The sequence below is a fragment of the Pygocentrus nattereri genome, chromosome 20 (assembly GCF_015220715.1).
Source record: "Pygocentrus nattereri isolate fPygNat1 chromosome 20, fPygNat1.pri, whole genome shotgun sequence".
Classification (NCBI taxonomy): domain Eukaryota; kingdom Metazoa; phylum Chordata; class Actinopteri; order Characiformes; family Serrasalmidae; genus Pygocentrus; species Pygocentrus nattereri.
Genome location: NC_051230.1, coordinates 3,433,709 through 3,449,982, shown reverse-complemented (window position 1 = coordinate 3,449,982; position 16,274 = coordinate 3,433,709). Strand labels below are relative to the sequence as shown.

Here is a 16,274-nt window from a genome sequence, read left to right as displayed (position 1 = left end):
CCTTTGTTTGTTACGTTTGTGTGTATATCTAGAACGTTTCACATGGTATGGTAACACATTACTGCGGGGTGCTGTTCATAAGGCTACATGACGCCTTCATGACAACTGACATAACCCCATGCAAAGGTTTATAAATGCTTATTCTGATAAGCCTCGTTCATTATAAAGGCTCCATCTGCTAATTTCGTTCTAAGTCCATTCAAGTAGTGTTTTTGGCTACGTTCACATTACGAGCCTCGTCGCTCGAATCCGATCGCTCTGACTCGATGGTTCACACTCATTTAAGTCAGTGACTCAAATCTGTCGTTAATGTGATGAACCGGCCAGAAATGACGAAAATACGAAAAAGTAAAACTCAACTAAAACTAAAAGTAACTCAGTACTTAAATACATTTTCAATGAACTACTCATTTACTCTTTCTTGAGTAATTGTATTTACTAATACTTTTACTAATATCACTATAGTAACAGTACTTATACTTAAGTAGCTTTTTTCAGTACTAGTTCTTCCCACCCCTGAGCTTCTCATTAAGGTCATTAACCACGAATCGGATACGGATCCGATCTAGGACCACATATGAAAGTGTCTCAGGTGGGATTTGAAGAGATCAGATTTGTGTCCACACGGCCCTGAAAACACCAGATCTGAGTCACATCAGGGCAAAACATCGGATTTGTGCCACTTCAGCCTGGTAATGTGAACGCAGCCAGAGATGGATAATGCCAGTCGGTATACAGTCACATCAAAGCCATCAGTGATGAGCTGTTAAGCTAAACTTAATCAGCACTGGACAGATGTTTAGACGTTTAGATGTTTGGGGATGTATATCACACTCTGACTGTGTGGGCGACGCCCTTTTACTGCACTAAAAAGTTTGTGCACCCCCAGTCAAATTCTGTGCTTTGTTGATTGTCTAAGGCCCCGTCCCATTTCTTCTTTTTACCTCTACCCCTTGTTTTCTAGTGTCACCTTCCCCACTTGGACCTGAGCTACAGGGCAGTGGTTGAGATCTTCCCTCTGAAATGAGCCCCTCTAATAAAAGAGCATCTCTTCATTATCAGCTACTAGCGCCGCTCTGTAGGCGACCCTGCCCGTCTGCAGGGACAGCAGAGGAGGGGAAAGTCCAGCTCCTCACTGCTGGGCTTTAGTCACATATAGGGATCAGACGCCTTCAAAGAGGGGGGCAATTATTTATTATCACCCCCCCTAATTCTTCAGTGATATGAAGCTGAAGTCAGAGATTCTCCAGATTTTTAAAAAATATTTTTATTAAACATTTTAAGGCAAAATAAATACTATTGTACAAAATAATTATAAGCAACGTACAATTAAAGAGTGGGAGAAAAGTGGGGAAAGGAGGGGAAACCAAAAAAAAAACAAAAAAAAAACACATGGACATCCTAGATACACTCAAACACACATGCAGATAAACAATTTATATTCACACATAAACTTTCCAAATGGGACTAATTTAAGAACAAAAAGCAGGTTCTAAAAATAACAAATAGCACTTTAACACTTTTTACAAGCTAGAAATACGTTTTTGGGCTTCTTCAGTGCCCAAATAGTCCAAATTGTGACGAGGCAGACTCAGGAACTTGAGGAGGATCCATGTGCAGATTTATTGGCAAAAAGGGCAAAAACTCGACGTCAAAAGACGGAGCAAAAAAGGTCATAACAGGGAAATCAGTCCAAAAACCCAGGCCAAAGCAGAACCCAGTAGTTCAGGCAGAGGTTCAAAACCACCAGCAAGACGGACACAAATGGACCGGCAATACTTCAGGAGTGGCTGAAAGAGAGCAGTATTTAAGGTGTGACTGATTAAGGAAATTAGGTACAGGTGGTCTGTAATCAGGAGAGTGAGACCTCTGGTGGCCAAATAGTGAATTGCTGACACAAATAAGGGGTCCATACCTAAAAAACAGCAGCGTTTTGCTTTTCAGGGCTGAAGAGAACGCCTCTAACGGAACAAGGCTTGGTACTGATTGCTGCCACTGAAATACATTAGGCAATCCAAAGACAAAAGCTACCCTCGCCATAATTAATGGGAGACATGAAGTGGGAAGACGTGTGACAGAAGGACAGCAGCAAGAGTGAAAGGGAAGGTTTACAAGACAGTAGTGGTCCTGCTATGATGTTTGGTTTGGAGACTGTGGCTCTGTCTAAAAGACAGGAGGCTGAGCTGGAGGTGGCGGAGATGAAGATGCTGAGATTTTCGTTGGGAGTGACCAGGATGGACAAGATTAGAAATGAGCAGATCAGAGGGACGGTGAAGGTGGAGCCGTTTGGAGATAAAGCCAGAGAGGCCAGGTTGAGATGGTTTGGACATGTGTTGAGGAGGAATAGTGGATATATTGGGCAAAGAATGTTGGAGATGGAGCTGCCGGGTAGAAGGAGAAGAGGTAGACCTCAGAGAAGGTTTATGGATGTAGTGAAGGTGGACATGGAGATGGTTGGTGTGAAAGTAGAGGAGGCAGTGGATAGGGCAAGATGGAGGCAGATGATCCGCTGTGGTGACCCCTAAAGGGAGCAGCCGAAAGAAGAAGAATACAGTGGTTATCGTGACTTTTTTAACAGCGAAAATTCTCACATTTGTGGGTTTCCTTGGTCTCTTGTTCTCCACTTCGACCGTTTTTTCTGGTTTTCTCAGGTCTCCCTGTTTGGAGTCTCTGAAAAACCTCCGTTTGGAGGGTCATGCAGCCCCAACACTTCGCCCCACCCCTCTATCTCAACAAGAATCAGGACACCCCACCCCTACACGTGGACAGAGGGCTAAGGGCTCAGTGGTAGGGGCGAGGGGTGAAATGGGACTGGGCCTAAGGCTGAATAAGTGAACACATCCTCTACTAAGAACACATTTCTGCACGTGTAAATGCACAATTACTGTTTTCTTGCACTGGATTTGACATTTTTAGGGGAAAAAATAAAACATAAAATGTGGCCGGTGAAAAAATTATTGCACATTTTATTTCTTCATTTTTTTTATCAGCAAATAAACAGAAGAGGTGAACTAAAAGATGCTGAAATGCCATATTTAAGTGTGTTTCCTGCAGATGACGTGTTAAAATCAACAAAACATGTTATTTGACCTGGAGGGTCCAAAGTTTTCCACAGCTAAGAAGTTGGCAGTGTGAACACAAATACCGCCAAAGACGTCATTCCAGCAGCTTTTAGTGTAAAACAATCAGTGTTGTTACTTAGCAACCAGTAGTAATGAGAATGATACAAGTAAAAAAAAAGATAAAAAACAAAAATAAAAGAATAAATACTGTTAACAGATGTAACAATATCAAAGTGTGTGGCTGGAATCAACTGTGATAGAATTTATTATGATAATTTACGCCGGTCAGGCCTAACACTCTGACCACCTCCTCGTTTCTGCGCTCACTGTCCACTTTATCAGCTCCACTTACTGTATAGCTGCACTCTGTAGTTCTACAGTTACAGACTGTAGTCCATCTGTTTCTCTGATACTCTGTTACCCTGTTCTTCAGTGCTCAGGACCCCCATGGACCCTTACAGAGCAGGTACTGTTTGGGTGGTGGATCATTCTCAGCACTGCAGTAACACTGATGTGGTGGTGGTGGTGTGTTAGTGTGTGTTGCGCTGGTCTGAGTGGATCGTAGAAACGAGGAGGTGGTCATGATGTCATGCCTGACCAGTGTACATACAGAGCTTTTGACCTTCCCACCATTAGTGATGTAAACACTGTCCAGTTTATCAAATAAATAACACAAAATCAGTTTCTCTGCCTCAAACAGAAGACATGTTAAACCTACCCCTGAAGCTTAAAGGGGAACTCGACAGATTTTAAATACAATCTGCATAATTAATTTGGTTTAGGTGTAAACAGAGTCATTCAGAGCGGTTTGGGGTGAAACGCTCTGTTCTAGTCAGAACTCTTCACAGTGGTGATGATAGGAACCAGACGTCTGAGGAGTTCACTCGTCAGTTTTCTCAGCAAAGTAGCCCAGCAGAGCGATGACCAGATGATTATGGAGGGGAGTCTCATCTGAGCCTTATAACTGATCAGTATCAGCAGATTTTCACAGTAAAGCAGGCAGTTTTGCATAACTGGGGTGGTCAGAATGGTCCTCATACACCACACTAGGGTGGCACCGCCCCTGTTTTAATGACTATTTCCTAACCTCTTTAACCCCTAGATCAGGGGTCGGCAACATGCGGCTCTTTTACTGCCCTGTTGTGGCTCCACAATCAGAATCAGATCAGTAGGTAATAATAAATTAATCCTCCTCTACAGTAAAATGAAGCTCTGCTGATCCTTCAACACAGTTTAACAGTAAATGGTCTTAAACGCTGGAGTTAATGCAGAACTGCTGATTCACCCTTTAACCCTGAAGACCAGCGCAGACGGCTGGTCACCATAGCAACACAGACAACAGTCTCACCCAGCTAGTAGCTACGAAACGGTAAAGAGAGAGATTTAAGACGAACATCGATAATCTGGAGACGAATGGACTGATTAGTGTTTATAGTCACTCCAGCTGGTTTCCTGATACGTTTAATCTGCAGCGAGAAACTGAAACACTGAAAAGTCACGAAGCTGAAGTCGCTTCTTATTCTAACCCTCCCGTTCCACCTTAAATGGTGCAGCAGTTACATTCTGCCGCCTCAGGCACCATCTAAGGTGGAACGGGAAAATCGGAATGAGAAGCGACTTCAGCCTCGTAAAAACTTGAACGTTGAGAGGAATTTTACCAGAAACAGCTCCACTTTTGTGGAAAAGTTTCCTGCCGGAGATGCAAGAAAAGCAGCTACAGCTGAGCTGAAGTTTAAAGCAGAGCGAGTCTGTGTTTGTGTTATATTTTTAACCTGTACTTGTACATTAACACACACTGAGACACGTTTACAGCCAAGATAAACGGACATTAAACGTTGCGACGCCCAGGTTGGTCCAATTTTTGCTGAAAGGACAAAACGGCTCTTCTTAACATTTGGGTTGCCAATGCCTGCCTTAGAATTAAGCAGGCTGTGCCTTTAAGACTGATGTATGTAAATGAGCTCTGTTCTGATTGGCTGCCCTCATTGAAAAAGCACTCTGAGCTGAAACACTCCTTATAACTTCAGCCTGAATGGATGAGGCTAAACTGCTGCAGACTGAAAATTTGGGTGTATGTAAATGATTTGGCTCAAAATGAGCCGTTTAGTTTCATTAGACAGGCTGTGTGGACTGGGAGGTGAAAAGTGAAAACTTTTAATTATATAATTAGTGTGTATTATTCCAGATTCATCACCCTTTTACAATCATTAACATTCCAGATAAACTCAGAACACACGTGTAGGGTCACTGGTGGTTTTGGACACCTGGACGCCTGGTTCCTATCACCACCACTATGAAGAAATTTGAATTTTTTCACCAATTCTGAAGTTCACACAGCCATAAAGCACTCTACATGATTTTACTTACATATGAATCACTGAATTATGCAGGATTTTTTAATATGGTAGAATTCCCCTTTTAACTGTGGTCAGATTATTAGTTTACCTCAAACTGACCAGCATAATATTTTATATCTGGGATGAATGTGATATTCTTCAGTTTTGAACCAGAAGGAACAGCAGTCCATCAGAATAAGCTCTGAGCATTCCTGAGTTATGTGGTGGGAGACTTTTTCCCTTTTGAGACCACCACAGCCTCCTCCCCAACCTGGTCCTCGATCAGCAGGGAGATGGCCCCGTCCAGCTGCCCTGTAGCGGCCAGCGCCACCACCGCTTTCTCCATCGGGAAGCCCATCTTCTCCAGCTGCTGCAGCCTGAAAACAGAGGAACAGCACCCTTTAAAATAAAGCTGCCACATGGAACCGGACAGGGTTCTGCGCAGTGACATAAACGCTCTTTACATCATGAATGAGAAATGTGCAGAGCTAGGCCACTTCAATGTTTTTACTTCTTACTTTGCCACAAAAAGAAAACGGACACTGTTAAGATCACATTTGACCGACAGCCGATTTGGTCAGAATCTGTAGATGAGACGACGATATGTTCCAACCTGGAATCAGCCAGAAATGAACCCAACACCATTCGCCAAACTAAACGGGCTGTAAGAAGCTTTACAGACCGGCTGGAACAAAACAACATTAATACTGATCTGGACAAACTGACCAAACTGAGCTGAACCTGATATTGGCTCAGTTTTATGGCTCAGTCTGATTTGGTCCGACTGTGAAGATCAGACTAGATGTTTGGAGAATGGTATATACTAAGCTCCCATTACTCGTAGCTCCAGGGCTAAAACCAAAGAAGCAAAGGGGGAAACTATGTCAGTTAGATTTTTTTCACATACTTTTACTAAACTGAAACCAGAACCAGTATGTTTTCTAATTTCTTAGTGGACATAACTGTGCTGTCCCTCTGTGGCAAACAACACACACTGCTCAAAAAAATAAAGGGAACACTTAAACAACACAATATAACTCAGAGTAAATCAAACTCCTGTGAAATCAAACTGGCCACTTAGGAAGCAGCACTGACCATCAGTTTCACAGCTGTTGTGCAAATGGAACAGACAACAGGTGGAAATTACTGGCGATTAGCAAGACACACTCAATAAAGGAGTGGTTCTGCAGGTGGGACCACAGACCACTCCTCAGTACCTTTCTGCTTTCTGGCTGATGTTTTGGTCACTTTTGAATGTTGGTGGTCTTTCACACTCGTGGTAGCAGGAGACGGACTCTACAACCCACACAAGTGGCTCAGGTAGTGCAGCTCATCCAGGATGGCACATCAATGCGAGCTGTGGCAAGAAGGTTTGCTGTGTCTGTCAGCGTCGTGTCCAGAGGCTGGAGGCGCCACCAGGAGACAGGCCAGTACACCAGAAGACATGGAGGAGGCCGTAGGAGGGCAACAACCCAGCAGCAGGACCGCTACCTCCGCCTTTGTGCAAGGAGGAACAGGAGGAGCTGCCAGAGCCCTGCAGAATGACCTCCAGCAGGCCACAAATGTGCATGTGTCTGCACAAACGGTTAGAAACTGACTCCATGACAATGCTAGACCTCATGTGGCTGCAGTGTGTCAGCAGTTCCTGCAAGATGAAGGCATTGAAGCTATGGACCGGCCCACCCGTTCCCCAGACCTGAATCCGATTGAGCACATCTGGGACATCATGTCTCGCTCCATCCTCCAACGCCACGTTGCACCACAGACTGTCCAGGAGTTGGCGGATGCTTTAGTCCAGGTCTGGGAGGAGATCCCTCAGGAGACCATCCGCCACCTCATCAGGAGCTGCCCAGGCGTTGTAGGGAGGTCATACAGGCACGTGGAGGCCACACACAACACTGAGCCTCATTTTGACTTGTTTTAAGGACATTACATCAAAGTTGGATCAGCCTGTTGTGTGTTTTTCCACTTTAATTTTGTGTGTGACTCCAAATCCAGGCCTCCACTGGTTAATACATTTGACTTCCATTGATGATGTTTGTGATTTTGTTGTCGGCATATTCAACTTTGTACAGAACAAAGTATTCAATGAGAATATTTCATTCATTCAGATCTAGGATGAGTTATTACAGTGTTCCCTTTATTTTTTTGAGCTGTGTATAAACATGAAACATTAGTCCTAACATGCTGAACAATTCAGAATGATTCGGACGATTAACAGCAGTGAGAATAAATAATAAAAGGCCTCTTTTAAGGATGTTAAGGATGCATCATGAGTCATCCAGGAGGTCACACCTTTTTTAAATTTACTTAAAGAGAAATTCCACCAGTTTAATTGTCACTCAGAGGGTTTGGTGTGAAACGGTTCAGACGTCTTTACAGTGGTGGTGATGGGAACCAGGCGTCGCCATGACTACAACACAGATTTAGACACTTTATTTACCATCCAGAACCACCAGAGAACCCACACGAGTCTTCTGAGATGTTTTGCTCTCTTTTTCTCAATTATTTCTCTTTCTTTTTGTCTTTTGTTTCTTTCTTTCTTTCTCTGCATTCTTGAGTCCACTCTTTATTTGTTTCCTCTTTCTCTATCCTCCAAATTTCTCCTTTTATCTTGCTTATTCTCTCTTCCTTCCTTCCATTTTTCTCTCCCTTTTCTTTCTCTCTTCTAAATCCATTTACACATCCCTCCAAGAGGAATTCCACTGGGATGTAAACCGAGGGATCCAAAGCAGTCTGGTGTGACACGGTTCAGACGTCTTAACAGTGGTGGTGATGGGAACCAGGCGTCGCCATGACTACAACACAGATTATAGACACTTTATTTACCATCCAGAACCACCAGAGAACCTACACGAGTCTTCAGAGTTCATATGAATTGTTGATGATTAAACTGGTCGTAAATCTGAAGAATAAAATAACAGGTTTTCTACAGGGACTATTTATTTATAACGCCTGGAATCTACCCCACCGCCATGAATGGGCATTTAAAAAATATTTCAGAGTCATAAAACAGCGTCTCAGTCGTCAGGCAGGGAATTCAGAACCATTTCACATAGGAACTTTCTGTGAAGGAGCTTTTAGAGGGGGACGTCTGGTTCCTATCACCACCACTATGAACAGTTCTGACTCGGTAAGCTTATCTAGAACAGAGAGTTTCACCCCAAACCGCTCTGAACGGCTCGCTTTACATCTTAAACGTATATTTACACAAAATGTTGTAAAAATTAGTGGGGTTCCCCTTTAAATCTGCCGTAAGATAAATGCTCAGCCAAATTCCCTAAAGGCAGCTCTGTTTACAAAGCGGAGTGCGCGCACTTTATTTAGACATAGCAGCCACTCATTAACACCTGAACTGACTGATTGTCATGGTCCGACTATACATCACTCACTTATGAGGCACTGTAGATGTTCTCTGAGCTCCAAGAACCACTACAGACTAGTACCGGGTTCTATTATATAGTATAGTGTAACTGAAGCACACCTTCAACATGATAACACAGCAGTCGTCAGCCAGCGATTCATAGCTGAACCCCTTGCATGATTAAAGGCTGCTCTGCATAGAGAAATGGTTCTTCAGACTGATGGAGATGGTTCTATATAGCACCAAGAAGGGTTCCACGACTGGTACAAGCCATAGAACCCTTTTTGCTAAGAGTGTAGTTCATTCTCTTTGACAGAGCAGTCTAAGGACACCTGAAAACATCTGAATGTGTTTGTGTTTGTCCCATCAGTGCGCTTTGGCCTTAAAGGACAGCCAATCAGAACTGAGCTCATTTACATATACGGATCATTGTACAGAAATGCCCACTTTTATGTCTGTCAACAGAAGTCACTGGTGTTACAGATCCTCATTGGTGGTAACACCACAGACATTTTTAATGAAACTTGCCTTTCACCAAACGGCTGGTACTGAGCATCAAACCACACGCTGTCCATCAGGGAACGTCCACTAAAATATGGAATTTAATCCATTTGTGTTTCTGTTTTTTCACAGTGACCTCAGAATAAAGTCGGTCACACCGGTGACGTCAGCTAAAAGCTTCATATGAGATCATGAGCTGAATGAGAAGATCTCTGAGAACTGAGAACCATGAGCTTTTCTTCATAGAGCGTGACTTTTGGTTACGCGGTAACACCACTGACACGAGCCCTGGGGGAACTTTTATTATATATATTTCGTAATATTTATTTGGCTTTTGTTTTCTTTATGACATTCAGCTTACATATTCCATAGTCATGTATACAGTGGTGTGAAAAAGTGTTTGCCCCCTTCCTGATTTCTTGTCACACTTAAATGTTTCAGCTCACCAAATAAATAGAAATATTATAAAAAGATAACAAGTAAACACAAAATTCAGTTTATAAATGAAGAGTCCTAACACCACCTTCACCTACTACACTGTAGACTGGGGTTCAGTGCCCCACCTGGGTAAACACCCTACACTATACCAATAAGAGTCCTTGGGCAAGACTCCTAACACCACCTTCACCTACTACACTGTAGACTGGGGTTCAGTGCCCCACCTAGGTAAACACCCTACACTATACCAATAAGAGTCCTTGGGCAAGACTCCTAACACCACCTTCACCTACTACACTGTAGACTGGGGTTCAGTGCCCCACCTGGGTAAACACCCTACACTATACCAATAAGAGTCCTTGGGCAAGACTCCTAACACCACCTTCACCTACCTGTATGAAATGATCAAATTCTAAGTCGCTCTGGATAAGAGCGTCTGCCAAATGCCATAAATGTAAATGCTTGGAAACCAGTATTGCTAAACTGATGCTCAAGAAGGTGTAATTGTTAAAATAACTTGTTTTATTTTGAAATATGAATAAATTGTAACCCTTTCAAGTGTAATATATGTGTAAATGCTAGGGACCCACAAATCCACTCTTAAAGGCGCAGTAACAAAAACAGCCTGTTTAACTCAAAGGCACGAAGTGAAAACGATCCGTTGAAGATGAATCATGACTGTTTCTGGTACATTGATACTCATAAATAGACGTGGGCCCTTTAAGATGTGACCTCACCCACCTCAGCGAGGAAACCGAAGACTTGGGCACCTCCACTTTGTCGGCTGTGCCCTCGGGCGCGTCCTGCAGCGACGCCAGTATCCCCGCCCTTAGCAACTGCTCCTCCAGCAGCTGCGCGTCTGTTGCCACGGCGGGCTCGCGGTGCCACTCTGGAGCAGGAGGTCTCCATGGCTGCAGGAGCGAGTGATCCTGCAGCTGAGACCTGCTCGTAGATGCTACAAGTCCCAGATGAGAGGGCTCGAGGTGCGGGTCAGGTCTGAAATGAGAAACCTGGATTTGAATGGCTGATTCCCATGATGACCATGCAGAGAAAACATACAGGGACATTCATTTCAAATACATTGCACTGCAGACATAAACACTGACATGTATCTCAGAGCCACTGTCCAGTTTATCAGCTCCACTTACTGTATAGCTGCTCTCTGTAGTTCTACAGTTACAGACTGTAGTCCATCTGTTTCTCTGATACTCTGTTACCCTGTTCTTCAGTGGTCAGGACCCCCATGGACCCTCACAGAGCAGGTACTATTTGGGTGGCGGGTCATTCTCAGCACTGCAGTAACACTGACGAGGTGGTGGCGTGTTAGTGTGTGTTGAGCTGGTCTGAGTGGATCAGCCACAGCAGTGCTGCTGGAGTTTTTAAACACCTCAGTGTCGTGGCTGGACTGAGAATAGTCCACCAACCAAAATATCCAGCCGACAGTGTCCTGTGACCACTGATGAAGGACTAGAGGATGACCAACACAAACTGTGCAGCAGCAGATGAGCTGTCGTCTCTGACTTTACATCTACAAGGTGGACCGACAAGGTAGGAGCGTCTAATAGAGTGGACAGTGAGTGGACACAGTGTTTAAAAACTCCAGCAGCACTGCTGCGTCTGATCCACTTGCACCAGTGCAACACACAGTAACACACCACCACCACGTCAGTGTCACTGCAGTATGGATACCTTGTAAAACGAAGTTACAAGCCTGACACCGAAACCACAGAAGAACCCTTTTGGCACATTCTCCATCCCTTTAATCACGCAAAGGGTTCTTTGAGTGTTCATGGTTCTATGTAGAACCATTTTCTTTGCTAGAGAACCCTTGGAGCACATCTTTTTAAAACGTGTTCTGGAGAGTTTTTGTGTATGTAAAGTTGTGTCTGTGCAGAACACAAGTATCTATTTAATATTACTTTATTTTTATTACATTTTAATATTATTACACTCTTATTCCCTCTTATAACTCACATTATAAACAGTTATATGGCTGATGGACTGCAGGCCTGGTGTTACCTGTGTGTCGGGCTGATGTAGGTGGGCAGCTGATAGTTGTTTGACACGTGGGGGACGACAGAAACGTAGGCCCAGGCTGGCAGACAGGCACACACGCCAAGGCCTTCTATCCGCTGCAGTATTCCTATGAACTCAGAACTGTCTGAGAAGTGTGTTAAGGACCGTCCCCACTGGGTAACAGTGACAGTTGTGGCACCTTGACACTGACCTTGTTCCCTTAAGTCCTCTCTCAGAAATAAAGGTACTAATCTGTCACTGGGGTGGTTCCCTCAAGGGTCCAACTCAGTGCCTTTAGTCAGGGATCATAACTGAACCATAATCCACTGAAATGATCTGCTCTAAGCTGGACTGACTCCACACACCCCGCCTCGCCTCGCCTCCAGGCTTTTACTCTACTGCTCTGTTTTAAAACATTCGGTTATGAAAAGGAACAAATACCAACTTTTCACCTGGAGGAACTGATTTAAGCTCCACAATCAGACCTTAGAACCACTGTAGGACCTTTGAGGGAACATTTATATTGTTTGTACCCTGATGAACGAAAAACGTACCTGAACAGAACCTTCATTTCTAACAATATAAAGTGTTTTATACAGACGGTCTTACAGAAGGTATGACCTAGAGTCCCAGTCCAGTATAGCTTGGTCGGGTTAATAAACAATGTAGAACTAGGAGACAAACAAGTGCTAAACAAATAAAGCCCGACCAGCCCTGGCAGGAGCCTCAGTTTGGGCGTTAGCTAAAGCGGTGATGTAAACGTGTGTTTTTATGGCTGATTCCCATTTTCATTGCTATACCACCAAAGCGAAAAGCAGCAAAATGTACTCTTTACCTGAAGCTCGCACTTTACTGGCTTTTGGCTAAAACAGACGGGTACAATCAGAGATACTGTAGGACCCAAAGAAAACGTATTACTGCAGATTTATCACTATTCATCATCAATATTCCACATAAAAGCTCAAACGAGTTCAACTTTTGATACCGTTGACCACATGATTACAATCCAACGTCCTGAATGCTGGGCTGACCTCTCTGGCTCAGTTTTAGACCGGTTTAAATCATGTTTAGGTAACAGGCAGTTCATGGTATCACTGGAATTTCTTGTGGAGTCCCTCAAGGTTCAGTTTTAGGGTCTCTTTTCTTGAAGAGGTTAAAAGTAAATAAATGAAAATACATTTTAAGCCAAAACTTTATCACAACACTATCATAAAATAATGAGGTGGACGTCTGGTTCCTATCACCACCACTGTGAACAATTCTGACTTGGCGAGTTTCTTAAGAACTGAGCGTTTCACACCAAACTGCTCTGAATGACTGTTTACATCTCAACCATTGAATTACACAGAAATTTCAAAAAAGCTGTGGAGTTCCTCTGCAGTGCTGCATTCAGTGCTGCTGTAATGATGTTACAATCATTACATTTTGAGCAAAACGTTCAGCGACTCCGCGTATAACAGCCCCCTCAGGGAGGGTAAAGGATACAGTTGAGGCCCAGGCAAATGGCATAGAAGTGCAGCAGCCCCGGAGCGCTGGGCAGCAGAAACAAATCAAGCAGTAAGAAGAGCCAAGGCAGTGACCACGGGGGCAAACAGCGGAGGACCCGTCTCTGCCTCGCCTGACGACACTGGGCAGTGAACAGAGCGAGCTGCGTGGCCGAAAAGCCGCAAACACGACTGGCTTCATCCCCGGTCACGAAGAGGAAGAGGGCGTAAATAGGAGGCAGCAGCACTGTTGACAGCAGGGAGAGGCCAACGAAGGCCAAGGTGCCCCATCGCCTCTCCTGAGATGGTCCAAGACACAGCAACAGGGTGACGTTGTAGAGAAGAGACAGTAACTCCTCGTGACTTAAAGCGTAGAAGATGAAATCTGCGGGTACAGATGAGGAGTGTGCTCAAATTTGTGAATACAGAGAAAAATACTGAATGAATAATATTACGAGAAAAGCACATTAAACAAGTAAAAAGGTCTGGAATTCGGCCAGAGAGTCTTATAACCGTGCTAATCTGAGAGAGAAATATTAGATGCATTCAAATTTATTCAAGATTTAAGATGATTTTTCGTGCCAGTTTCTGCAGTAAAACGCGCAAATCTGTAAATATTGGCCAAAACCACATTACCGCCAATTAATGTGAGGCTTCTGTAGCCAGCTGTAAATATTTCATTCATATTTCTGCTGTCGGAACAAAATCTCGCATCTCCAAAACGGGAACTTTACAGGAGAAGGAAAAAACCTACTGTACTTTTAATGTAAGTCAATGGAACCGGACGTCTTTCCGAGTCATTTTGGGACGTTTCTTTTGGTCCGTTCATCATGAAATGTTGACCCAATGTAAAGGCCAACGGACAATTTTAAAATATGTCAAAAACTGAAAAACGAGAGAAATGGAGATACAAGGTTTTGCTCCAACAGCAGTGACATATACACTATATTATTTATTATATAACATTAACAGTAAAGTTAAATATTTTTTAATATCAGATTTTATAGTTCATCGTTTCTGCTCTGTAACCAACTAAACACGCAGAATATTAAAGAAGCATCCCGGCCTAAAATTAACGATTAATATTATCTATTAGGCTATTTAGTATTCTACCATCCAGTACTGTATCCCTCAGCTGCACTGGTTTGATTGAATATGTGCTTTTTTTTGGTTCTTAAAGGGTTCTTTAGTAAAGGCAATGGTTCTATTTAGAGCTGTATAGAACCATTTCATGCTAAATTTGCTCTTTGCATGGTCAAATGGTTCTTCAGATTGATGGAGAATGTGTTATATATGGTTCCATTATAGAACCTTTAAAAAAAAATGGTTCCATACAGCACCACAAAGGGTTCTGCTGTCGTTATGATGTCAAACCTGTAACACTTTTTCGTGCTATATAGAACCCTTTTTGAAAAGGTTCTGTGTAGGACCACATACAAAACATTCTCCATCAATCTGAAGAACCATTTCACCTCTTCAGCTCCTCGGGACCACCGGTGGGTCCAAACCGCACTCGGTCATGTTCTTCATAACGTTCATACTCCATAAGCTCCATTCAGAAGCTGGGCGTCGTGTGAGGCTGTAGCTCTTCTCTCCAGTCTAATAGACGGTGATGTCATTTTAAACCCTTATAATAAAAGAAGCTGAACTTTGTTTTTCTACTGAAAGTCGACCCGTTTTTCCCCAAATCTGGGCTCTAAACTATAAACAGACGGCGTCTCTTCAGTGATCTGCTCTGGAAACATCACTTATAGAGAACAACACAAAGAGCGGCCGAGATTTTTGGCTTTCAGCAGTAAATTGTGAGCATGTAGTGATGTGGAGATCATGAAACACACGTTCTGTTGATTTGAGCGGAGCTTTTACAATAAATAGATAAATAAATAAATAATATAAAAATGTACATTTATTTCACGCAGTTACTGAATAATTTGCCTTACGATTTGGTCACGAAAACATTCAGATGGACAAACCAGAATATGGCCTTGAGAATACGAGGTTAAGCATGAAATGGTTCCGAATAGAACAATTTACTTTAGTTAATAATCTTCCCAGAACCATCCATCCATCCATCCTTCCATCCATTATCTTCCGCTTCTCCGGGGTTCAGGTCGCAGGGGCAGCATCCTAATCAATGAGGGCCAGACCTCCCTTTCCCCAGCCAATTCCACTAGCCCCCCGGGGGGATTCCGAGGCGCTCCCAGGCCAGCTGGGCAATATAGTCTTCCCAGAACCATATTTTTTAAGTGTGGAGCACTGAAACGCTGTCAAACCTTTGCTTCAAGCCAGCTAGTGAATTTTTTTTTTTCCCCAAAATTCACATCCACCTTCAAGCTACGTCATCAGAGGGGGTAATTTTTACTCTGTAATCCAGGAAATTTTGCCTTAGAGGCCACTGCTGCACAGCCAAGAGGCAAGCAGGCGTGTTTACGACAGACGTATCAATAGGTAAATTTTGAAAATTTGGCCAGAGTGTCCTTTTAATGATCCACGAACTGCTTACCATAGAATCCAGGGAATTCCCCTCCTGGTCCCAAACTCAGGCTCGTGTGGATCCCACATAGCCAAGCCAGCAGGATGAGCAGCAGTGTGAGGGCAGTGCCACTGCAGAAACCAGGGCGGGTGGATCCGAACCAGAACCACGCCGAGAAAGGGCGCTCCAACATCTCAGACCATCCGCGATCACGCGTCCATCTGACAGCGGATCGGATCCGATCAAACGCTCGTGTGCGCAGCCCAGCCTTGACAGGGCGCGTCTACGTTGAAGCCTACGACGCACATGCGCTCCCTGCACGTGTAAACGTTATAAACGCTCATTATTCGGTGATTTTCTCCTAAAAAAACATCAAATTATCCACAGACCGGAAACGTAAACAGCGTTTTGACCTCGCTAAAGTCCTCCGTTGGGAAGTACCACTTTATGAACGCTGGCGAAGTCTGTCCATTTTGGGGGGAAATTAGTACATCTATCGCACATAAGCAATCACATGCTTATGCTTAAAGAAAATGAATCGTATAGGAGTGATATAGAACAAACACATAAGGATTTAATGTCGTTTGTGTGTTTTTTGAC

At 43.6% G+C, this 16,274-nt stretch overlaps 1 protein-coding gene across 1 annotated transcript; it reads right to left on the bottom strand.

Moving 5' to 3' along the window:
- Window positions 1–4,603: 4,603 nt before the first annotated feature.
- Window positions 4,604–16,262, bottom strand: rhbdd3 (rhomboid domain containing 3). Its single transcript, XM_017720869.2, has 5 exons — window positions 15,705–16,262; window positions 13,203–13,586; window positions 11,721–11,862; window positions 10,443–10,697; window positions 4,604–5,775 (listed from the first exon to the last, which is right to left on the bottom strand). Exons 1-5 carry the CDS (start codon window positions 15,865–15,867, stop codon window positions 5,616–5,618), a joined length of 1,104 nt encoding a protein of 367 aa, XP_017576358.1. The 5' UTR covers window positions 15,868–16,262; the 3' UTR covers window positions 4,604–5,615.
- Window positions 16,263–16,274: the final 12 nt, after the last annotated feature.

Excerpts from the sequence above, each read along its gene's own strand:
- rhbdd3 (XM_017720869.2), bottom strand. The coding sequence starts at position 15,867 with ATGTTGGAGCGCCCTTTCTCGGCGTGGTTCTGGTTCGGATCCACCCGC. Across the intron at positions 13,587-15,704 it reads GGAATTCCCTGGATTCTATG|ATTTCATCTTCTACGCTTTA; the intron begins GTAAGCAGTTCG and ends CTGTACCCGCAG. Across the intron at positions 10,698-11,720 it reads TACATCAGCCCGACACACAG|ACCTGACCCGCACCTCGAGC; the intron begins GTAACACCAGGC and ends TTCTCATTTCAG.